Source organism: Macadamia integrifolia, chromosome 7, assembly GCF_013358625.1.
Source record: "Macadamia integrifolia cultivar HAES 741 chromosome 7, SCU_Mint_v3, whole genome shotgun sequence".
In the NCBI taxonomy this organism is placed as follows: Eukaryota; Viridiplantae; Streptophyta; class Magnoliopsida; order Proteales; family Proteaceae; genus Macadamia; species Macadamia integrifolia.
The window spans coordinates 9216406-9234196 of NC_056563.1; the positions used below are offsets into that span (position 1 = coordinate 9216406).

At 39.6% G+C, this 17791-nt stretch overlaps 1 protein-coding gene across 1 annotated transcript; it reads right to left on the bottom strand.

Moving 5' to 3' along the window:
* Positions 1 to 1106: 1106 nt before the first annotated feature.
* On the bottom strand, positions 1107 to 17488 carry LOC122084201 (conserved oligomeric Golgi complex subunit 1-like). The gene is made up of 6 exons (XM_042652282.1): positions 15066 to 17488; positions 13285 to 13479; positions 12778 to 13058; positions 11990 to 12163; positions 11255 to 11429; positions 1107 to 1770 (listed from the first exon to the last, which is right to left on the bottom strand). Exons 1-6 carry the CDS (start codon positions 17241 to 17243, stop codon positions 1597 to 1599), a joined length of 3177 nt encoding a protein of 1058 aa, XP_042508216.1. The 5' UTR covers positions 17244 to 17488; the 3' UTR covers positions 1107 to 1596.
* Between the last annotated feature and the right edge of the window lie 303 nt (positions 17489 to 17791).

Here is a 17791-nt window from a genome sequence, read left to right on the forward strand (position 1 = left end):
GAATCTTCACGTAAGTGAATGTACGTGAACGTCCCTGATCTGTGGATATGGCATCTATTAAGTGAATGTTCGTGAACGTCCCTGATCCGTGGATATGGCATCTATTAAATGAGGAAAGAGAAAATAGATGTCATATCCATGAACTAAGGATGTTCACGTACATTCACGTACGTGAAGATTCACCGGACTCAAAGAAAGAACTGACCTGTCATTGAAATAAGATAGAAGAATAAAGAGGATACAACATTATGGCCATAGTTGTTACAATGACAAGGTGACCTAAAGCGATGGACGAGGCGCTTAAGCAACTTAGGAACTGATTTTGAACCCCAACTACTACTTGGAATAGAAAATCAGACATGTATCTGATACTAGTACTAAAACTAAGACCCTAAAAACAGATTTTAGACTTGGAATGAAATCTGAACTCAAATTTCTAATAATTCTAAGACTCCAAATATAATTCATACTTAGACTAGGACCGTAACTCCAATTTCACTAACTAGTAAATCCTATATTCCTAACTCCTAGCCTTTTTTTTTTTTTGCTGACGACTGGTATCCAGGACAAAAGAAATAATAAACAAAGGGTCAGGGTCCTTCTAGGTATCATCATGCTTGGTGAATAACGTTTCACTATTTGCCACTTGATTATACATTAGTTAGTGCATGTGATAAGAGGACCCAACATACATCTCAATGACCAAATTTTAATCCTCTATTGTGATTCATTTTCGGGGTAGGGCAGATTTTTCTAGTCATCTTTTTGGGCCAAAACAAGCATCAACAGAAAATTCTTTAAGACATTCTCCTCCACTCACCTCCAAAGGTGAGTTTAAAATTTGTCATTCATGTTCTCAAGATTTTAAGAAATGGTAACAAATGGTTAGTTTAAAATTGGTCGTTAGTTTAAAATTGGTCTTTCATGTTCTCAAGATTTTACGAATCCTATTACATTCATGGTAAGTTCAAAATGACATTCTCTGTATTGTAAATCCAACAGCAGGTTTTAAAAACAGAACTTTCTAGAGGTCATCATAATCAACATATGTACAGGAGTACAAGGGTAAGGCCATAAGGGGGGGAGCAAGGAGCAAGAATCAAGAATGAAAGAACTGAAAATTAAAGGAAAAAATACAAGATACATACAGGGTTATGGAGTAAACTTCATATATTTTTAGTACTCCACTTTTTGATAATGATGCTCTAATCTAATTTAAAATATATCAATCTGTCCATGAGAGCTTCAGCTTCAGTTTCGGTTTGTCAATTAATTTGCTTTTCTTACCTTCTCGGAACTGAGTTCCAAACATATTTCCATGCTCCCCCCAACTTGTTAGATCTTCGATGCAGTGAAGCAAAGGGAACATTTCATTCACTTGCCTGATATCCTTTTCTTTTTCGATCACCGCACTGTAACGCTATCTGGTCTGGAAATGGAAGTGATGGGACACCTTTCCTAATCAACTTCAAATCCATCGAGAGTTGCATACTCTGATCTCTTTCAAAATGGCAATGAAGAGCACCATCATGTCTCATCTTCACAAAATTACAGAGATATCCCTAATGAAAAAGAGGAGAATATGAATGTTAACAATCAAGGGTCAGATCTTCCAGTAGTAAAGGAAGATAGAAGGCCAGCAGCTTGAACAGGAAGAATATCTCCAAATGTTGACATAGCAGCGGCTGATCTGTCCTTCAGCCTTCCAACTTGGCCATCAGAGAGCATGGAACTCAGTTTAAAAGTGCTCTCCCCAAATCTAGAACCAACCTGCAATTACAAATAATATTACTGATTGGATCTTCAAAAAGTTCGACAACAAAATCGTTCCTTGAACTTATAAAATGGGAAAATATAGAACCTCATTTGTAGGGACAAATATGCAAACGCTATACTAATTGTAATAGCTCAAAATGTGTGATGATAGAACAAGAAAACATATTTTTTTTCTATTGATAGATTTCTTTAATGGCTTTACAATAGCTTCATTTAAAATTTACTATTTCTATTATTTACTAGATTGTGTAGTGATATCTGTTGCAATAAACATCAAATATGTGAAGGGAGGATATTTCCTTTCGTTGAGGACTTTCTCAGCAGCCTTGTGTGGTATTTCTAGGCAGTTATTTTGGGGTTTCCCTTACCTTTAACAATCTTGTATTAAAAACCAAAACAAAATCATTCCCACTGAGAAACTCCAACTCCTAGGAGGCAAAATAACACACTCTCCTCCAAAAGCAGGATTTGAAGACTGAAAATTGAGAATCCACCACAAGGAGGATTCCCAGTCTAGTGCCCTTCCACATACCCATCTGATAAGCTATGGATCAGCTGCTGCATGTCTAGTACCCTTCCACATCAAACCAGGTACCAAGTACCAACTCAAACCAACAAGTAACAGCTCTGATTTTATTTGAATTTTATTTAATATTTTCAGACAAATGAGGTTAGAACATGAAAATGTGATTCTTTTTCTGTATGCTTCAGGTTGTTGCTGTGTTTGTCCTGTCATGGGATATATGTATGTATCAGGTCTTTTGTGTGTGTGTGCGTGTGTTTCTGTGTAATTTTTTTCTTTTTAATTGAGGAGTTGATCCTTCTTGCCAAATGGCAGAGCTCTACAAGGCTGAAAATTTGCACATTAAATAAAAAAAGAAAAAGCAACCCAAAGGATGAAACCCTTTTGGGTTTCCCATTAGAGATATTAGAGATAATGCACTAAGGGTAGTTTGGGAACTAGTTATGTTACTAGTCATGTTATATTTTATTTTTCCCTTTTTACCTCCTTAGGGAGGTGTATGTAATTACTAGTAAATAGTAATATATTAGTGAAGTAATATATATGTGTTAGAGAGGAATTACTCTTAACACAATATTCCACCATTCTCTTCTCTGTTCTTCTTCTTCCTCTTCCTCTTCCTCTTCTTCTTCTCCAATCTCTCATTTCCTTGTTCTCTTCCCATCCTTATATTCTAACTTGGTTTCAGAGGCCTATGGTTGGTTTGAGAGTCGAGCTACAAGCTCTCCTCTTTCCTTCTCTTCTCTTTGGAACCCTAGATTACAAAGGGGTTTCAAGCAAAGCAACTTTTATGTGAGAAGATTGAAGAAATCTTGAGATAGGCATGCAAGGGGACTATGGAGACACCAAGGGAAGTTTCCCTTTGAAGAAAGAGACACTTGAAAGTTGCAATAAGCAAAACCAGGTCCATTTAGATCTCCCCAGGGTGTATTATCACCAGCCTTGGTCTCGCTTCAAGCCTCTTCGAGCTGTGGCTGCACAATTCATTTCTTCCTTGGAAATAGGGTACCGCCAGCCCTGTTTTGGCATTTTTTGTCTCTGAAATTTGGCCTGTGATGCTTCCGATTGCTATATGTTTGTAAGGTATGATGTTTAGGACTATGGAGCTCCTATGTTATGATTCTATACCTTGAAGAATGTGGATGGAGTGAATTTCTTTGACATATAATGCTTGGTTTGCTTGCTGGAAAAATTTTTCTAATTCTGGGAAGGAAATTTTGGGTAGTGTGTACTCCCCATCTTGTGTGTCTCCTCCTCTACAATATGTCTGAAGAAAGTGGACTTGGAGCCCTCTTTGGAGATGGTTCCGCCAATGCATCGAGTGTTGCTACTTATCCTACTCCTATAGTTTTTTATAACCCAAATACTCATATTTCTATTGTGAAGTTGGACAACACCAACTATTTGAATTGGGCTCATTCTGTGAATCATTTCTTGCGGAGTAGGGGAAAGCTTGGGAATGTTACAGCTTGTGATACCCTACTTTCTAAGCCCGGTCTAATTACCCAGTTGGTTCGGTTTGGTCTTGTAGGACTTGAACCTGAGCGAGCCGAGTCGGTTACCTTATGGAACATGATGGCTAGGGTGACTCTAAACTCAGGTTGGCTAGACGAGTTGGAGTCGGTGCCTAGTGAAGTCTGCGTGCCCAAGTCGTGCACCTGCACGTATCACTGGGCCATGTAAGCACAATAAAGGTATGTAGCCGTATTTTATGTTAAGTACGCGTGTCAATCAATTACCAATAGTGAAATACATGTCGGGGCCGAGCACCATCGAAAATCCTAATGTTTCGGCTAAGTTTTGGCTGACTGGTGGGTGGTCATAGGTGGGTCGAACCCACCAATGTAGACCTACCACTCTAGTCATTAGATAATTTGACCAAAGTATAAATAGCATTTATTACTTTTCTTTTCCCTCATTTATTGTTTTACAAGGTGGGTGAGAAACGTAGATGAGAGAGAAACGAAGAAGAGAGAAGGGAAAAAGAAGGAAGAAATGGGGAAGAAAATGATCATTGCGCATCACCGGGGTCAAATCCTTTGAATCCGACACCGGATTAGTGACCCTCATCTCAAGATCTACAATTTGAGGTGAGTAAAGACTATATTTCTTAAATCCTCATGAAACCCTAAGTGAAATCATATGATTTGGGTAGGAATCCTTTAGATCTTGTTAATCCCTCTTAAGAATATGAATCTAAGGTTTAATGAAGGACCTATATGTTGTTATGAAGGTTTTAGAGGAAGAAATTGCAAGATTTGAGAAGCATTTGTTGATCTCTTGAGGTAGAGAAGAGATTTGAGGTTTTTGAAGTTGTTCTTGAGCAAAGAGGTAAGATCCATGCTTGAAACTTTGAATCGGTCCTAGATCTAGGTTAGGATCACAATATGGGACCTTAAATTTGTGGAAAATGCGGTCGAATCGACCCTTGGTGTTTTCCCCAAGGTGGGATGGAGAATGGGAGTGAACAGCAAAATCCCATTCTGAGTGATGGGTGCCTGAAAATAGTTGGACCCACCAATCCAGAGCCTGCTTGTCCTGGATGGGCTGCTGGCTTGATTGGCGAGCAAGACCGGTGGGTACCTGGCCCGCCGGTCCTTACAGGGCCCTTGAGTTGAGCGGCGGGCAAAGACCGGCGGGTACCTCGCTCGCCGTTTGACCTACCAATCCGACCCTTTAGGTTCCGATTGGGCCCAAATTTGTAGGGCAACCTTTTATGGTGATTCTAAACGCGTTGGGATCATTGTACTCCATTAGTTGTGAACCTAAAATGGAGTTATACTAAACTTGACCTCTTTTATGATAGGTTTTACTAGGAACTCACGTCATCGCATGTCGGATCTTCCTCGTACCAAGGGTGATCATTGTACACAACTATCTTAGTGGGAAGAGGACATTGATTTATTTTTTGAATGTTTTTGCATCATTCCATTATTGATTTAGACTAGCTATGTCATCATTCTAATTGTGTGTAGACTAGTCATCCATGTATGCCATTGCATGCATTGTCTTGTGCATTATGAACTCATTCATGATTTTCTATGTCGTGATTTCACTTATTAAATGCTTAATTCTTGTCATGGATTATGAGGTGGATGATTTAAATATTTGACATGTGGTGCACAGATTAGATGTCGTAATCGGCTTGGAAACGAATGTATTGATGGCCCGTGGAATGGGACACAATGGCACTATACAGTCGTACTATTTCCTATAAAAGCATACGGGTTAAGAATGACATTTTCTTGTGCTACGACTGATGCAGATTTATCACCAAAATGCGCTTGTTTTCTTAGGAATAAGCCTATGGTTGGGTTGTATGCATGTTGGTCCTTTGGTCCAAGGGTTTTTTAATGTAACAGGCCACTTTAATAAGCCTAAACCATGGGTAATAGGTATGCATACGGGATTAGTTACTATGATTTACATATTTTGGTCTCGTAGTGGTTTGGTTCATTAGTTGAACCAGCCATGGGGTCGATAAGTGTTTAGAAGGTACTTTTACTTTTAACTTTTCTAGAAAGGGGGAGGGGAATCAACTCACTTTTGTAAGTAATGGTAGGTGAAGACTTTCCCATACCAACTTTAAGAGGTGAGGATTTTTTCACTTTTAGTATTTGGTAGGTGAAGACTTTTTTACCTTTGGTAGTTGGGGGGGTGAAGACTTTTTCAACTTTAGTAGTTGGAGGGTGAAGATTTTCCTACCCTAACTTTAATAAGTGAAGATTTTCTACTATTGTTGGTTGAAAGTTCGGTATGTAATGTTTTGTTGAGTTGGTCCTCTAAATAGGGATCAATTGTAAGCATTAAAAAAAAACTCAGAATTTGAAAACAAAGTTTGCCTATGCAACTCTCTTCTTGTGTTTGATCAAGAAATCCCTTGTGTTTGATCAAGGTAGGTTGGTGTTTGATCCAATCGATCCACCTTGCGGTGTGAAGCCCAAGTGTTATTTTATTGTTTATTATTCAATCTTTTTCATCTTTCAACAATTTTTAGCAATATCCTATTCTCCATATCTAGAATTCCCTATTCTCTGAGAAAAGATCCTACCCTGGTACTATTTTGAGCTTCCTCAATTACAGTATTACATCAACAACCCTTTCTAGCAGGGGTTTAGGTGTTTAGGTGTTGGGGATATCACTGGGGGGAAGCCCGAGGTTGTGTACCAACGGTGGCGGTTAGAAATATGCCCCGCTGATCATTAGGACTATTGGCAACTTTGGTGACATAACAAGAGGGTCAATCGTACTGTTTTTAATTTAATACAGGGCAAGGCCCATTTTACTTTAATGTCGCTGAGAACCAACAATTTACTTTTTCGGTATCCACGGCTAGCTTTCTCCAGCAACCCTATGGGCATATCGCGGGATGGGGTTCGCGGCTCGTACCCGGGGGCATACGCGCACTATGATTATGAGTAGCACATGACCTATAACCTAAAATTGTTGTCTAAGTGGATTAGGCTAATAAAATGAACTCGCATGCATAAAAGTTCATTTGTATTGTGAATGCTTACTTGGTCTTTCTTTTCACTTACTGGACTAGTGAGTTCATCCCACGTGCACATCATTTTTAGATAATCTTGGTAACCCAGCTGAAGAGCTAGAGCTGGGACCCATTGTGGAGTTTCGAGTTGAATATTGGTGGGTTCCAGAAGATCTTGGGCATAGGGCTGAGTGCTTGTGTGAGAGTTGTGTAGCGGGACAGAAACATTGAATACCAACCTGGGATTCCTTTTGATTATTTTGTGATGTTACCCCTTATCTATATATGGATGTTTAAATTATATTTCTTATGTATATATCACGCCTACGGACCCACATGTAAATGTATTATATAACACAATTTGGGTATCAAGAGTATTGGGGTATTTACAGGTATGTACACATAAGACTTCCGCTGAAATACAGAAATTGCTTTCTTTAGTTGTGTGTGTGTGTTGTGTAGTGGTTACTGCGTTAAATGATCCTGACAGGTTTGGGTTAACGGGTATTAACTCGGTCACCGGTCCGATTCTGTGTGAACGGATTGTGACACAGCTCCTAGCCCAAGTGACCCATCATATCCAAAATGGGAGACTGAAAACTCCACTATTATGACTTGGCTGATATTCTCTATAAAACCTAAGATTGGAAGGAGGTTTTGGGACAGTGTTACCAAAGCCTTTGATCGTGTGGGTGACTCGCTAAGGTTTATCAACTACTCCAAAAGGTCATTACCATGAAGCAAGGGGATAGAACCATTTATGAGTACTACAACATTGCCATTTGGATATGGAAAGAGTTTGATCACTATAGGGACCTCCAATTGTCCAATCCTGAAAATGAAGCTAAGATTTACCGAACACTTGAATGAGCGTGTTCTTATCTTGCTTGTGGTTTGAATTCAGAGCATGAGCCAATCCGAATACAAATCTTGCGCTAGTCTCCTCTTCCATCCCTTAATGAAGTGTGTAGCTATCTACAGAGTGAGGAGACTAGGAAGGTGACCATGGAACCTGCACCCCCTCTTGAGCGGTCAACTCTTAATAAAAGCACTCAGAGAGATTGGTGTGGTGGTGTCAACTGTCAAGGGCCACCTCATGGAGATGACAGATGATGTGATCATTGTGAAAAATCTAAACACATCAAAGAGAGATGTTGGGTTCTTTATGGCCACCCTCATGGTATGCATGGTGGATCTAGTGGTGCACGTAATGGTCGTAGAGAAGGAGCTAGAGCCTACAGTGTTCAGACTAAGACTGATACTACATGGTTTACTCCTAGCATACAGGCAGAGCATAGTTCCCTTAGTAGGGAGGATATTGCAGCATTCCGCAGAGTCATGTCACAACTGGGGGGCTCATCATCTTCTTCGCTTACAGTGTCAGATTTCCTCAGCTTCAGCCTTGTAGGTTTCTGCTCCTTTCATAGCTCCATCCTTGGGTTATTGATTCTGGTGCTACGGATCATATGGCTGGTATGTCCCATAATCATGATACCTACTCTATTTGTTCAGGTAGAGATAAGGTCAGGGTTATTGATGGCTTCCTTTCCTCATTTTTGGTAAGGGTAGCATTCATGTTACTTCCTCCATTTCACTTGATTATGTTCTTCATGTTCCTAACCTTTCCACTAATCTTTTATTTATGAGTCACCTAACAAAATCCTTAAACTGTTGTGTCAATTTTTTTTTTCCTTCTCATTGTCTCTTTCAGGATTTGGTGACGAAGAGGATTATTGACAATAGTTGTGAGGAGAAAGGGCTCTACTTACTTGAACCTCAATCACCTTTTTTTAGCTACAACTCGATCCTACGTGTGTGGACATACTGACAACAATTCTCTTGATTCTGTGATGTTGTGGCACCAACGTTTAGGACATCCCTCTTTTTTTATTATAAGGAAACAATTACCTCATTTATTTACTTCTTTTCCTAGTTCCCATGTCTTTCATTGTGAACCATGTATTTTTACCAAACATTGTCGTTCTTCTTACCCTTATCATGGTAATAGATCCATTGTTCCTTTTCACATTGTGTACTCTAATGGTTGGGGGCCTTCCACTACTATTTCTTTACTTGGTTATCGCTACTTTGTTTCATTTGTTGATGATGATATTTTCCCGTGTTATTTGGATTGTTCTGATGAAGCATAAGAATGATGTGTATGATGTCTTTAAATTTTTTTATCATATGATATATACACAATTTGACACCAAGTTTAAAATTGTTCATTCTGACAAAGGGGAGAGTATATGTTTTTTACGGATAATGGTCTTAACCATCAGCTGGCTTATGTTGACGCACCCCAACAAAATGGAGTAGCAGCCAATTGTATGGGATTGACTATCCGGAGACATTTGCTACTCTGGCTAAACATAACTACATAAGGGTCCTCTTATCTCGGGCAACAAATAAAGACTGACTACTGTATCAATTAGATGTGAAGAATGCCTTCCTACATGGTGATTTAGAAGAGGTGTATATGCAAACTCCTACCGCCTTTAAGTTTCCTTCAGCTGCAAGAAAGGTGTGTCTTCTTAAAGAAGCTCTACATGATCTTAAAAATAGTCTCCAAAGGCTTGGTTTGAAAGGTTCATACATGCCATTCTAAATAATGGTTATTCCTAAAGTCGGGCTGACCACACCCTATTCACTATGCAAGGTAATGGCACCATCAGAGCCTGATTGTCTATGTTGATGACACTGTGGTGACTGGAGATGACAGAGCTGAGTTAGCCAAGTTGAAGAATTACTTGGCCCAATAGTTTAAAATTAAAGATCTAGGACCCCTAAAGTACTTCCTGAGGATTGAAGTGTCTAGATCCAAGAAGACATAAATATATGCCAAAGAAAGTTTGTCCAAGAATTATTAAAAGAAACAGGAATGTTGGGCTGCAAACCTGCAAGTTCTCCTATTTGAGTAGAATCATAAACTTGGGAAAGATTCTAGCCCTTTTCTTGTTGATGCAGGGAAATATCGGAGGCTTGTTAGGAAGCTTATTTATTTGTCCTTCACTGGTCTAGATATTACTTGTACAATGGGCCTGGTGAGTCAGTTTATGTATGCTCTCAAGAGTGGACACTTGGATGTTGTTTGCCTCATTCTTCGGTAGTCGGTACTTGAAGTCCTCTATAGGGAAAGGACTACTTTATGCCAAGCATAACCACATGAGGATAGAAGGCTTCACTGATGCAAATTGGGCTGGTTAAGTTTCTGACAGGAGATCTACATCAGGCTAATGTACATTTCTATGTGGCAACCTAGTCACATAGAGAAGCAAAAAAAAACCTGTGGTGGCTCGATCTAGTGCAGAGCCAGAGTTTAAAGATATGGCTCATAAAGTGTGTGAGCTCCTCTGGTTTAGAAGGCTGATCCAAGAGTTGGGAATTGATACTGAGGCAACTATGAGACTTTATTGTGACAACAAGGCTGCAACCTGTGCAACATGATAGAATAAAACATAAAGAGGTGGACAGACACTTGATTAAAGAGAAGATTGATTTTGCTACATAAGTACACCTTTTGTGAGGACTGGAAATCAACTGGCTGATATTTTCACAAAAGGGCTTCTTCATCATCAGTTTAGTACTTTGCTGACCAAGTTGGGATTGCATGAAATTTATTCTCTAGTTTGAGGGGGAGTGTCAGAGATATTAGAGATTATGCTCTAAGGGTTGTTTGGGAACTAGTTATGTCACTAGTCATGTTATATTTTATTTTTCCCTTTTTACCTCCCTAGGCAGGTGTATGTAATTAATTGTAATACATTAGTGAAGTAATATGTGTTAGAGAGGAATTACTCTTAACACACTATTCCACCATTCTCTTCTCTCTTCTTCTTCTTCCTCTTCCTCTTCTTCTTCTCCAATTTCTCATTTCCTTGTTCTCTTCCCATCCTTATATTCTAACTTTTCCAACTCAGTTGACGTGTATAAAAATTGACTCCATGAATCCAACAAGCCTGTTGTCCTTGAACCAATTACAAAGCCTAGAATTTCTAGATAATCAAAAAATAAGAAGCCAAAAGTTTAAAAACATTAGATCATTTCAGCTACCCAATAATGCAAGTTCAAAATTTCTGAACTCAAAATATTATTGGAAAAGGGTGTTGGGAGAAGAGGGGGGGGGGGGGAGATAAAATTTCCCCCATATATATTAACAACAGTTTGTCTCCAATGACAAGTGCTTTCCTGCCACATAAAGGGTTGATTTGGCCATCCTAATCATTGGACATGTAGGGTAGGCTATGGCTTGGTCACATGTTCAACCTTCACAAAGCTTTATTTTTCCATGTAGCATTAACTTTTGGTCAAAAACCTAAACCACAAGTTTGCAATGCGGACAATTATTTCGAAGACATTTTGGTGCCAATGCCCATTAGTAGAGGCTATCTCCATGGCCACGAGAGAATCTACACACATATACACACACTGGCAAAACGCACTGGCAGGAAAAAAAATAGTGCCTTTACCTGCATGAAAGATTTCAAAAATGGTGCTGCAACCCCAAACGAGTTATCATCAAAATAAAGCTTTGGAGAGAGTTCATCATTCGTAATTGTCTTCCAAGAGCTTCGGGAAGAATTATCATCTGAGGTCATTGGAAGAGATGATTTCGATGTCCCTCTTGACGACAGTGCTGGTGCGCTGAACAACCATCATGAGGAAAACGGACAATTAGAAACCATAAGCAGCATGAAGAATCTAGGAATAGTTAGACATAATAATCGAAATTTGGAAGGTTGTTCATTGTATCGAAAGATAGCTCAGAATTGAGAAGTATCAAGCCAACCCAATATGACTGAACAAATGATTATCAAAAATCTGTTATTCAAAAAGAAATTATATTATATAATATAAAAAAAAAAAAGATGAAAGCAGGTGCAGAGTTTCCATTGCAAAAAATGAAGAAAATATCATCTGGGAAATGAAATAATTAGAAGGTATAGGAAACAGAAAAGAAAGGCACCCAATGCTTTAAAATGTAAATAAGAAGCAGGAAGGAAATTGAGAAGGAATAAGGACTCCCAGTCTAGAGGAGCAAAGAATCAGCGATATCATCAAACATCTTCACGGGAATTTCTTGTAAGATTCGGCACAATGACGGAATTTTGGCACTCAATTGAGGGCAAAGACGCGCTTGGCAGACGACGTTTCAAAACAGCAGACATCTAAGAGTAAATGCAATAATGAAGTGTAATTGTAACCTGATTGGAAGGTACTTGAAGCGTGGAACTGTGGAACATCTCATTATGTTTTCAGTAGAGGAAGACTTCTGCAGTGTACCAGAATACACCCGATTAAGTTGCACAAAGAACCCAAGAAGAACAGCATGTCTCAAGTAAGATCGCTTCACATTTTCCCAAAGGTATGGCTCATACCTGCACCATGTCCAGATCAGAAACTAAGAATGTACTAAATGAGGTGATTAATTTCTCACCACTCAAAAATCAGAACAGAGATAAACAGAGACACCAAGGGGATAAGTTCAGTCTCCCTACCCTCGAGCACACATCTATTGGGAGATGGGTCCACCGCCTGGTGGATCATACTTATATTGATCAGATTAGAATGACCTTAAAAATAAACCCTCTCATGGATAGATCAAAATTATCCCAATATGACAGACAAGATAGTGGAATCAGTCTCATCAAATGAACTTTCCAAGAATGTCAATGTGGTGGTAAAACAGTTACCAATGGATCTGTGGTATATGCATACAAGGCCAGGATTAACTACATCTCACCCGCTCATCCAAACTCAAGTGTTCCACTCTCCAAAATAAAATTTTCACCTTAGCTTACATTAACCTTTTTTTTTTCTTTTCTTTTCTTTTTTTTTTTTCTTTTTTTTTGGGGGGGTTGGGGTGGGTGTGGTGGGGATAAGTAACAACATTTGTTGAACAATCTCATAAGAGATTCTACTCTACTGCACCATGAAAGAGGAGAAGAATATGTACTTAAAGGACCAAATACATTATATTTAAAAAACTCACGTAAGCCAGTCTATTGGATCCAGCATTTGAGAGAGATGATTAATCAAGCCCATTACATGTTCTCTCATAATGGAGTTAGGCTGGTTTGCATCCACCTTCCCTCTGAAAGGAACCTTCGACTTTGAAGCTTTTGATGACTCTTCATTCATGTTGAGATCACCCCCAGATAAAATATCAGCAGTGAATTTCAAGTCCAACAACATCTGCATAACTCCTTTCTCTGACACCTGAGGTTTGTGAGACTCTAAAGTTGAAAGAAAGTCCTTATACGTATCAACCACCTACAAAATCACATCACAGTAAATATATATGGAAAGAAAATGAACCGCTAGGACGTGTTTTTAACTCACAGCTATCATACATATCCATTATCCTAACAAGGGGGAAAAATCTAACACAAGAACAATACGGTGGACAAAGTTATAGTTCTATACCAGAACTGTATGCACATGTAAAGCTTTTAGAGAGCTATACTGGTCATCTTTAGAGATAAGAAGAGATGTTTACCTTTTCCAGAAGTCTCAAAGAAAATTTTTGAAGTATAAATTTGTCAACAACATGACCTCCAACTCGATGAATTTCTTTGCAAGCTTGGAAAAGAAAAGAGGAAATGTAGAGAGACGGCATGGAAGGAAGTGCAAGTTTCATCTCTGGCTGGCCCTCACTAGCCTGCTCTTGCTTTACCACAATTTCTTCCCAGCCCTGCAAAATATTTACAAGACAACTGAAAAAAAAAGGGTCTTGTAGAGAAATATAGAAATATAAATTGTGAACATGAAGGAAAAGCACTAGGGCACATAGATACCGTCCCAGGGCTACATATCACACAGGCACTAGACAACCAGAAAACTGAAAAATTAATCAGCTCAAGATAAACACAATGGGTTTAAAGAAACAGAACAGAAATTATTATACATCTTCTTTTCTTCTTTTTTTTTTTTAATTTTTCTTTTTTTTTTATTTATTTATTTACTATTTTTTTTTTTAATGCTCAAAATTACTATACCTAGGACACCAGACAATCTTTTCCCATCAGGGTTATCCATCTAGAGATCATTACATTTGTGGAAATAAACAAGGAGAAAGTAAAGGTTACCAGTTATGCTCATACAGATTACATATATGCTGTAATCTTTCCCAATACTCTTTTCTATTTTGTTAATTAGTTTAGATTCATTTTGTATTTCTAAATAAAAGAATGACCAGATTGTAAGGAAACCTCCTTTCCACGCAAGGAGGAAACCATATTGCTGCTATAATAAGTAGGAGTTATACTCACAGACCCCCACAATTTGATGAAAAGAAAATTTTGGTTTCAACACCATGGCTGTGAGATACAGTGAAGGAGAGATTCTTTGGGTCTGTGAGAGATAGACCAAGGCCAGAGGTCAAAGGCCTCAGTCATATCCTTTCCCTTTATTGTTCCCCTCTTCTTCTATCCCTCTTCTTCTTCCCCCTCCATTGATTCTTTACTCTCTATTTTAATATACTGAAAACATGTGGTATTTGAGAGAGCTTGAAGGCTGTTCCACTTCACCATTGCTTCTGCTAAGTGCTAACCATTGGAAGATTAACTTGCCATTGCTCTATCGATTTTTCTGGTTGGAGATACAAGCTCAACCCTGCAGCTCAACTTTTTTGGAGATTTCCTGCAGTGATCTTTTAGCCCAAGTTCTCCCTGATCCATCCATCCAATGTTCAAAAACTCTATTCGCTTTGCCATTTTCAGTCAATCCAAAACTACCAAAATTTCGCTGAAACAGTGTATTTTTCCATTTCTTTTCTCTTGGTCATAAAGATAAGTAGAAGATTATATTGTATAACGAGTTACGAGTGTGCAATGTGAAGATGAGAGTTTGAGCTTGAGGGCAGTCACATTGCACAAAAATGTTGAAGGTTATGACTTGGGACCAACTCCAGTCCACCCTTCCCAAGACCTTGCAGAAGTGGGACTAGCACCACAAGGCCCTTTACTAAACTAGTTATGTAAACACGGCAATTAACCTAACAGAAATTATGTCATGGACCTAAATCCTAATTACTTTATTTAAACCCAATGTAGAACATATTAGGTTCAACTATAGCAGAGAAAAGCAGATCTTTCTGTAAAGTCAAGAACAAACACCTATATGGCTGTTTCTACTCAATCTACTTAACCTCATCCATGGTGAATGAATAAATTCATAACAAGCCAAAGAAGGTAGAACCAAGAAGCAAAGAAGGCAGCAAACTTGTAAAGGAAACTATACAAACAGAAAGGTAAACGTTTTAGAGCACGAGCGACTTACTCTGAAGGATGTTGTTGCCAATAATACATCATCTCTTTTAAGTTCCCTGGACAGAATAACTGATAGCTCATTGGATAACCAAGATATCCACAAGCAGTGAGCTCTAATGCAAAGATCTCGTGAAACCCTGCTGAGTTCTTCAAGTCGTGGACTATTTTTATCATTCACCCCAAACAAGGCCAAAGCAGCCGATGAAGTTTGTCTACCATGGCTGTCAAGAATTTGTCTCCTGCTGCTATCACGCCCGGGGGAATCAAGGGGCAAACTGGTGCGCCTCAGCATTGATGGTAACTTTTCAAATGCCATAGCTGTAGCATCGTTCATCCACAACCTTGGAGAACCCAATATTAATGGTATCAGACTTGAGTGATTTTGCAACGCAAATAAGAGTCGACCAATGAACAGAGATCTCTCAACAACTATGGCCGGAGGCTCAATGTCTTTCTCCTTTTTGTCATTGTCCAGAGCAGTAGATAAGTATTCAAGCTCATTTTCAAGTCTCTTTAGTATGGTTAATACACTTTCATAACACTTATTTTGTAGATATGGTGCTAGTTTCTTCAATCTTGAAGATGCCTTTGGAGATTCTAAGAAGCACAGTAGGTCTTCCAGAACACTCTGGCATACATTGTCAATGGTATCTCTAATACGGCTAACTTCAGGTCCAAAATAGGCATTTAAATAACTCCGCAAATTATACTCTTCCTTTGTGACCTTGAATCCAGATCCTAGGCCCATCTTTTTAACATTAGGCTCTGAGAACCACACCCCATCACCTGTGGAAGGTCTGGTCAAGTATGCCTGGAAATCAATCTGGTCTCCACTACTTGCCACAACCTCCCTTATAGAATCACTCACATTGACAACTCTGCTCAAACCCTCAAAGCCCAAGTCAACAATCCTTTCCATCCTCTTAACAAAAGCATCCTCAAAAATCCCATCCCAAAGGTCCTCATCACTTTCCAAAAGAAGCTCTCGGACCCTGTACCAAGGCAACTCTATCTCAGAACCAAAAACACTCCTCAGCCATTCTAAACTCCCCTCCAATGCTTCCCGGCCATCCAAATTCTCTCGGATTAGCCTCTCAGTCAATGCAAGCTCTTTGCCGCACTTAATTACATCAATCAAATACCTACCGTTTATCTTACTAACAATCTCTTCAGCACAATTCTTCAACCAATTCGAACAAGTTTCAGCAATGAATTCCCGATCAAGCATAACCATAACAGACTCTAATCGTTCCCTGAATTGTTTCCACAACTTAACCTCATCCTCAGGGTTGGGGATTCCCCCAAACAGTTGGGAACTTGGAGGGGAACTCAGTATAGTTTTGTAAAAGAAAGGCATGTCATTCAAGACCTGTAGAAACAATTCTCCTACTTGTCCTAGACTAAGCTGAATTATCCTCAATACATCACAAAAGACCAAAACAACAGAACCAGAATCGCAAGCTCCAGATCCGCATGTACCTAGTTTCTGAGATATCCACGACCTCCTTGAATCCAAGAACAACCTCAAAACATGCCTGGGATCCAGGTCATCAATGATGGCAATGGCAGCCAACGCGTCCACATATGATGCAGTGCCAAGCCCCCGATCCATCAACCTTTCTCGACTCCTTTGCGAAATCTGACCCTTGAAGCTCTCAACAATCTGCCACTGGTGTTGAAGCAGAGGAAAATTGGACAGGAAATCCTTGTTGGCACGGCTGCTCACCAACAGTTCGTGAACCTCTCTGGCCCTGAGATACCTATTTGCAGCCTCCAAAAACATCGACTCGTCAAGGCAACCCCAGATGTTCTCCGGCGTATCAATGAGGTACTTCACACGACTAGCAATCCCGTAAATCCGAAGCCTCGAAGGATCAGGCTTAAATTTGGGAGTTCCAGCAATGGCAGCAGCAGAGAATGAGCGGATTCCTTCACCAATTATTGTAATGTTGGCGGAGGTAGATTCGCAGGAGCATTTCATCTGGACAATGGAGTCAGCAGAATCTATGAGATCGCGGTATCTATTGCCGACGAGTTGTCGAAGCTCCTCTTTCTTCTCTTCGATCTCTTTTTTTGCCTCCTTCTCCACATTGCGGATTTCGGAGATGGGCTTTGTTCGGAAGAGAGCTTCAACGTCTCTGAATCCGGAAACTGCTGCATCTTCGCTGGCCCTCGAAGATACCCTCATGGTGGATTCACAAATTCTGGTACCGTACCGTTTCTCTCTGATATAGGTTACGAGATTTGCTTGTTACTTTTGACTGGAATCGCCATTAAAGACACAAACGAGTTTCTAAAGCCAGGAATTCAACGTGGAGAGGAAAGGGGAAAGCAGTGGAGCTATGGCCCTATGGGTCTTCATTTCTCTCGCTCTGTCTCCATTAACTCGGGGCGATCTTGCAGCGCTGAAGCTCAGAGAATAAATGACAAAGACAGTGAGAGGGAAAGCGCGCGCGCTAATAGAGGAAATACGAAAACGTACGTTCACCCGAACGTACGCTTCACGTGCCAACACGTGTTTTTTCTTCCTTGTATCAGCATATCGACTGATGCATACCTGTATCGTCGGAGCTCAGGCAAACGAGATCAGATCCCTTAGGCAGACGAGTTCAGATCAGGTACGAGGACCTGATCCACACTTAGAATTCACTTAATCTCTCTCTTCTAACAACAACAGGTTGAGAGATTGAATGAATGAATTCCAGATGTGGATGAGAAATATGTTGATGTACAATA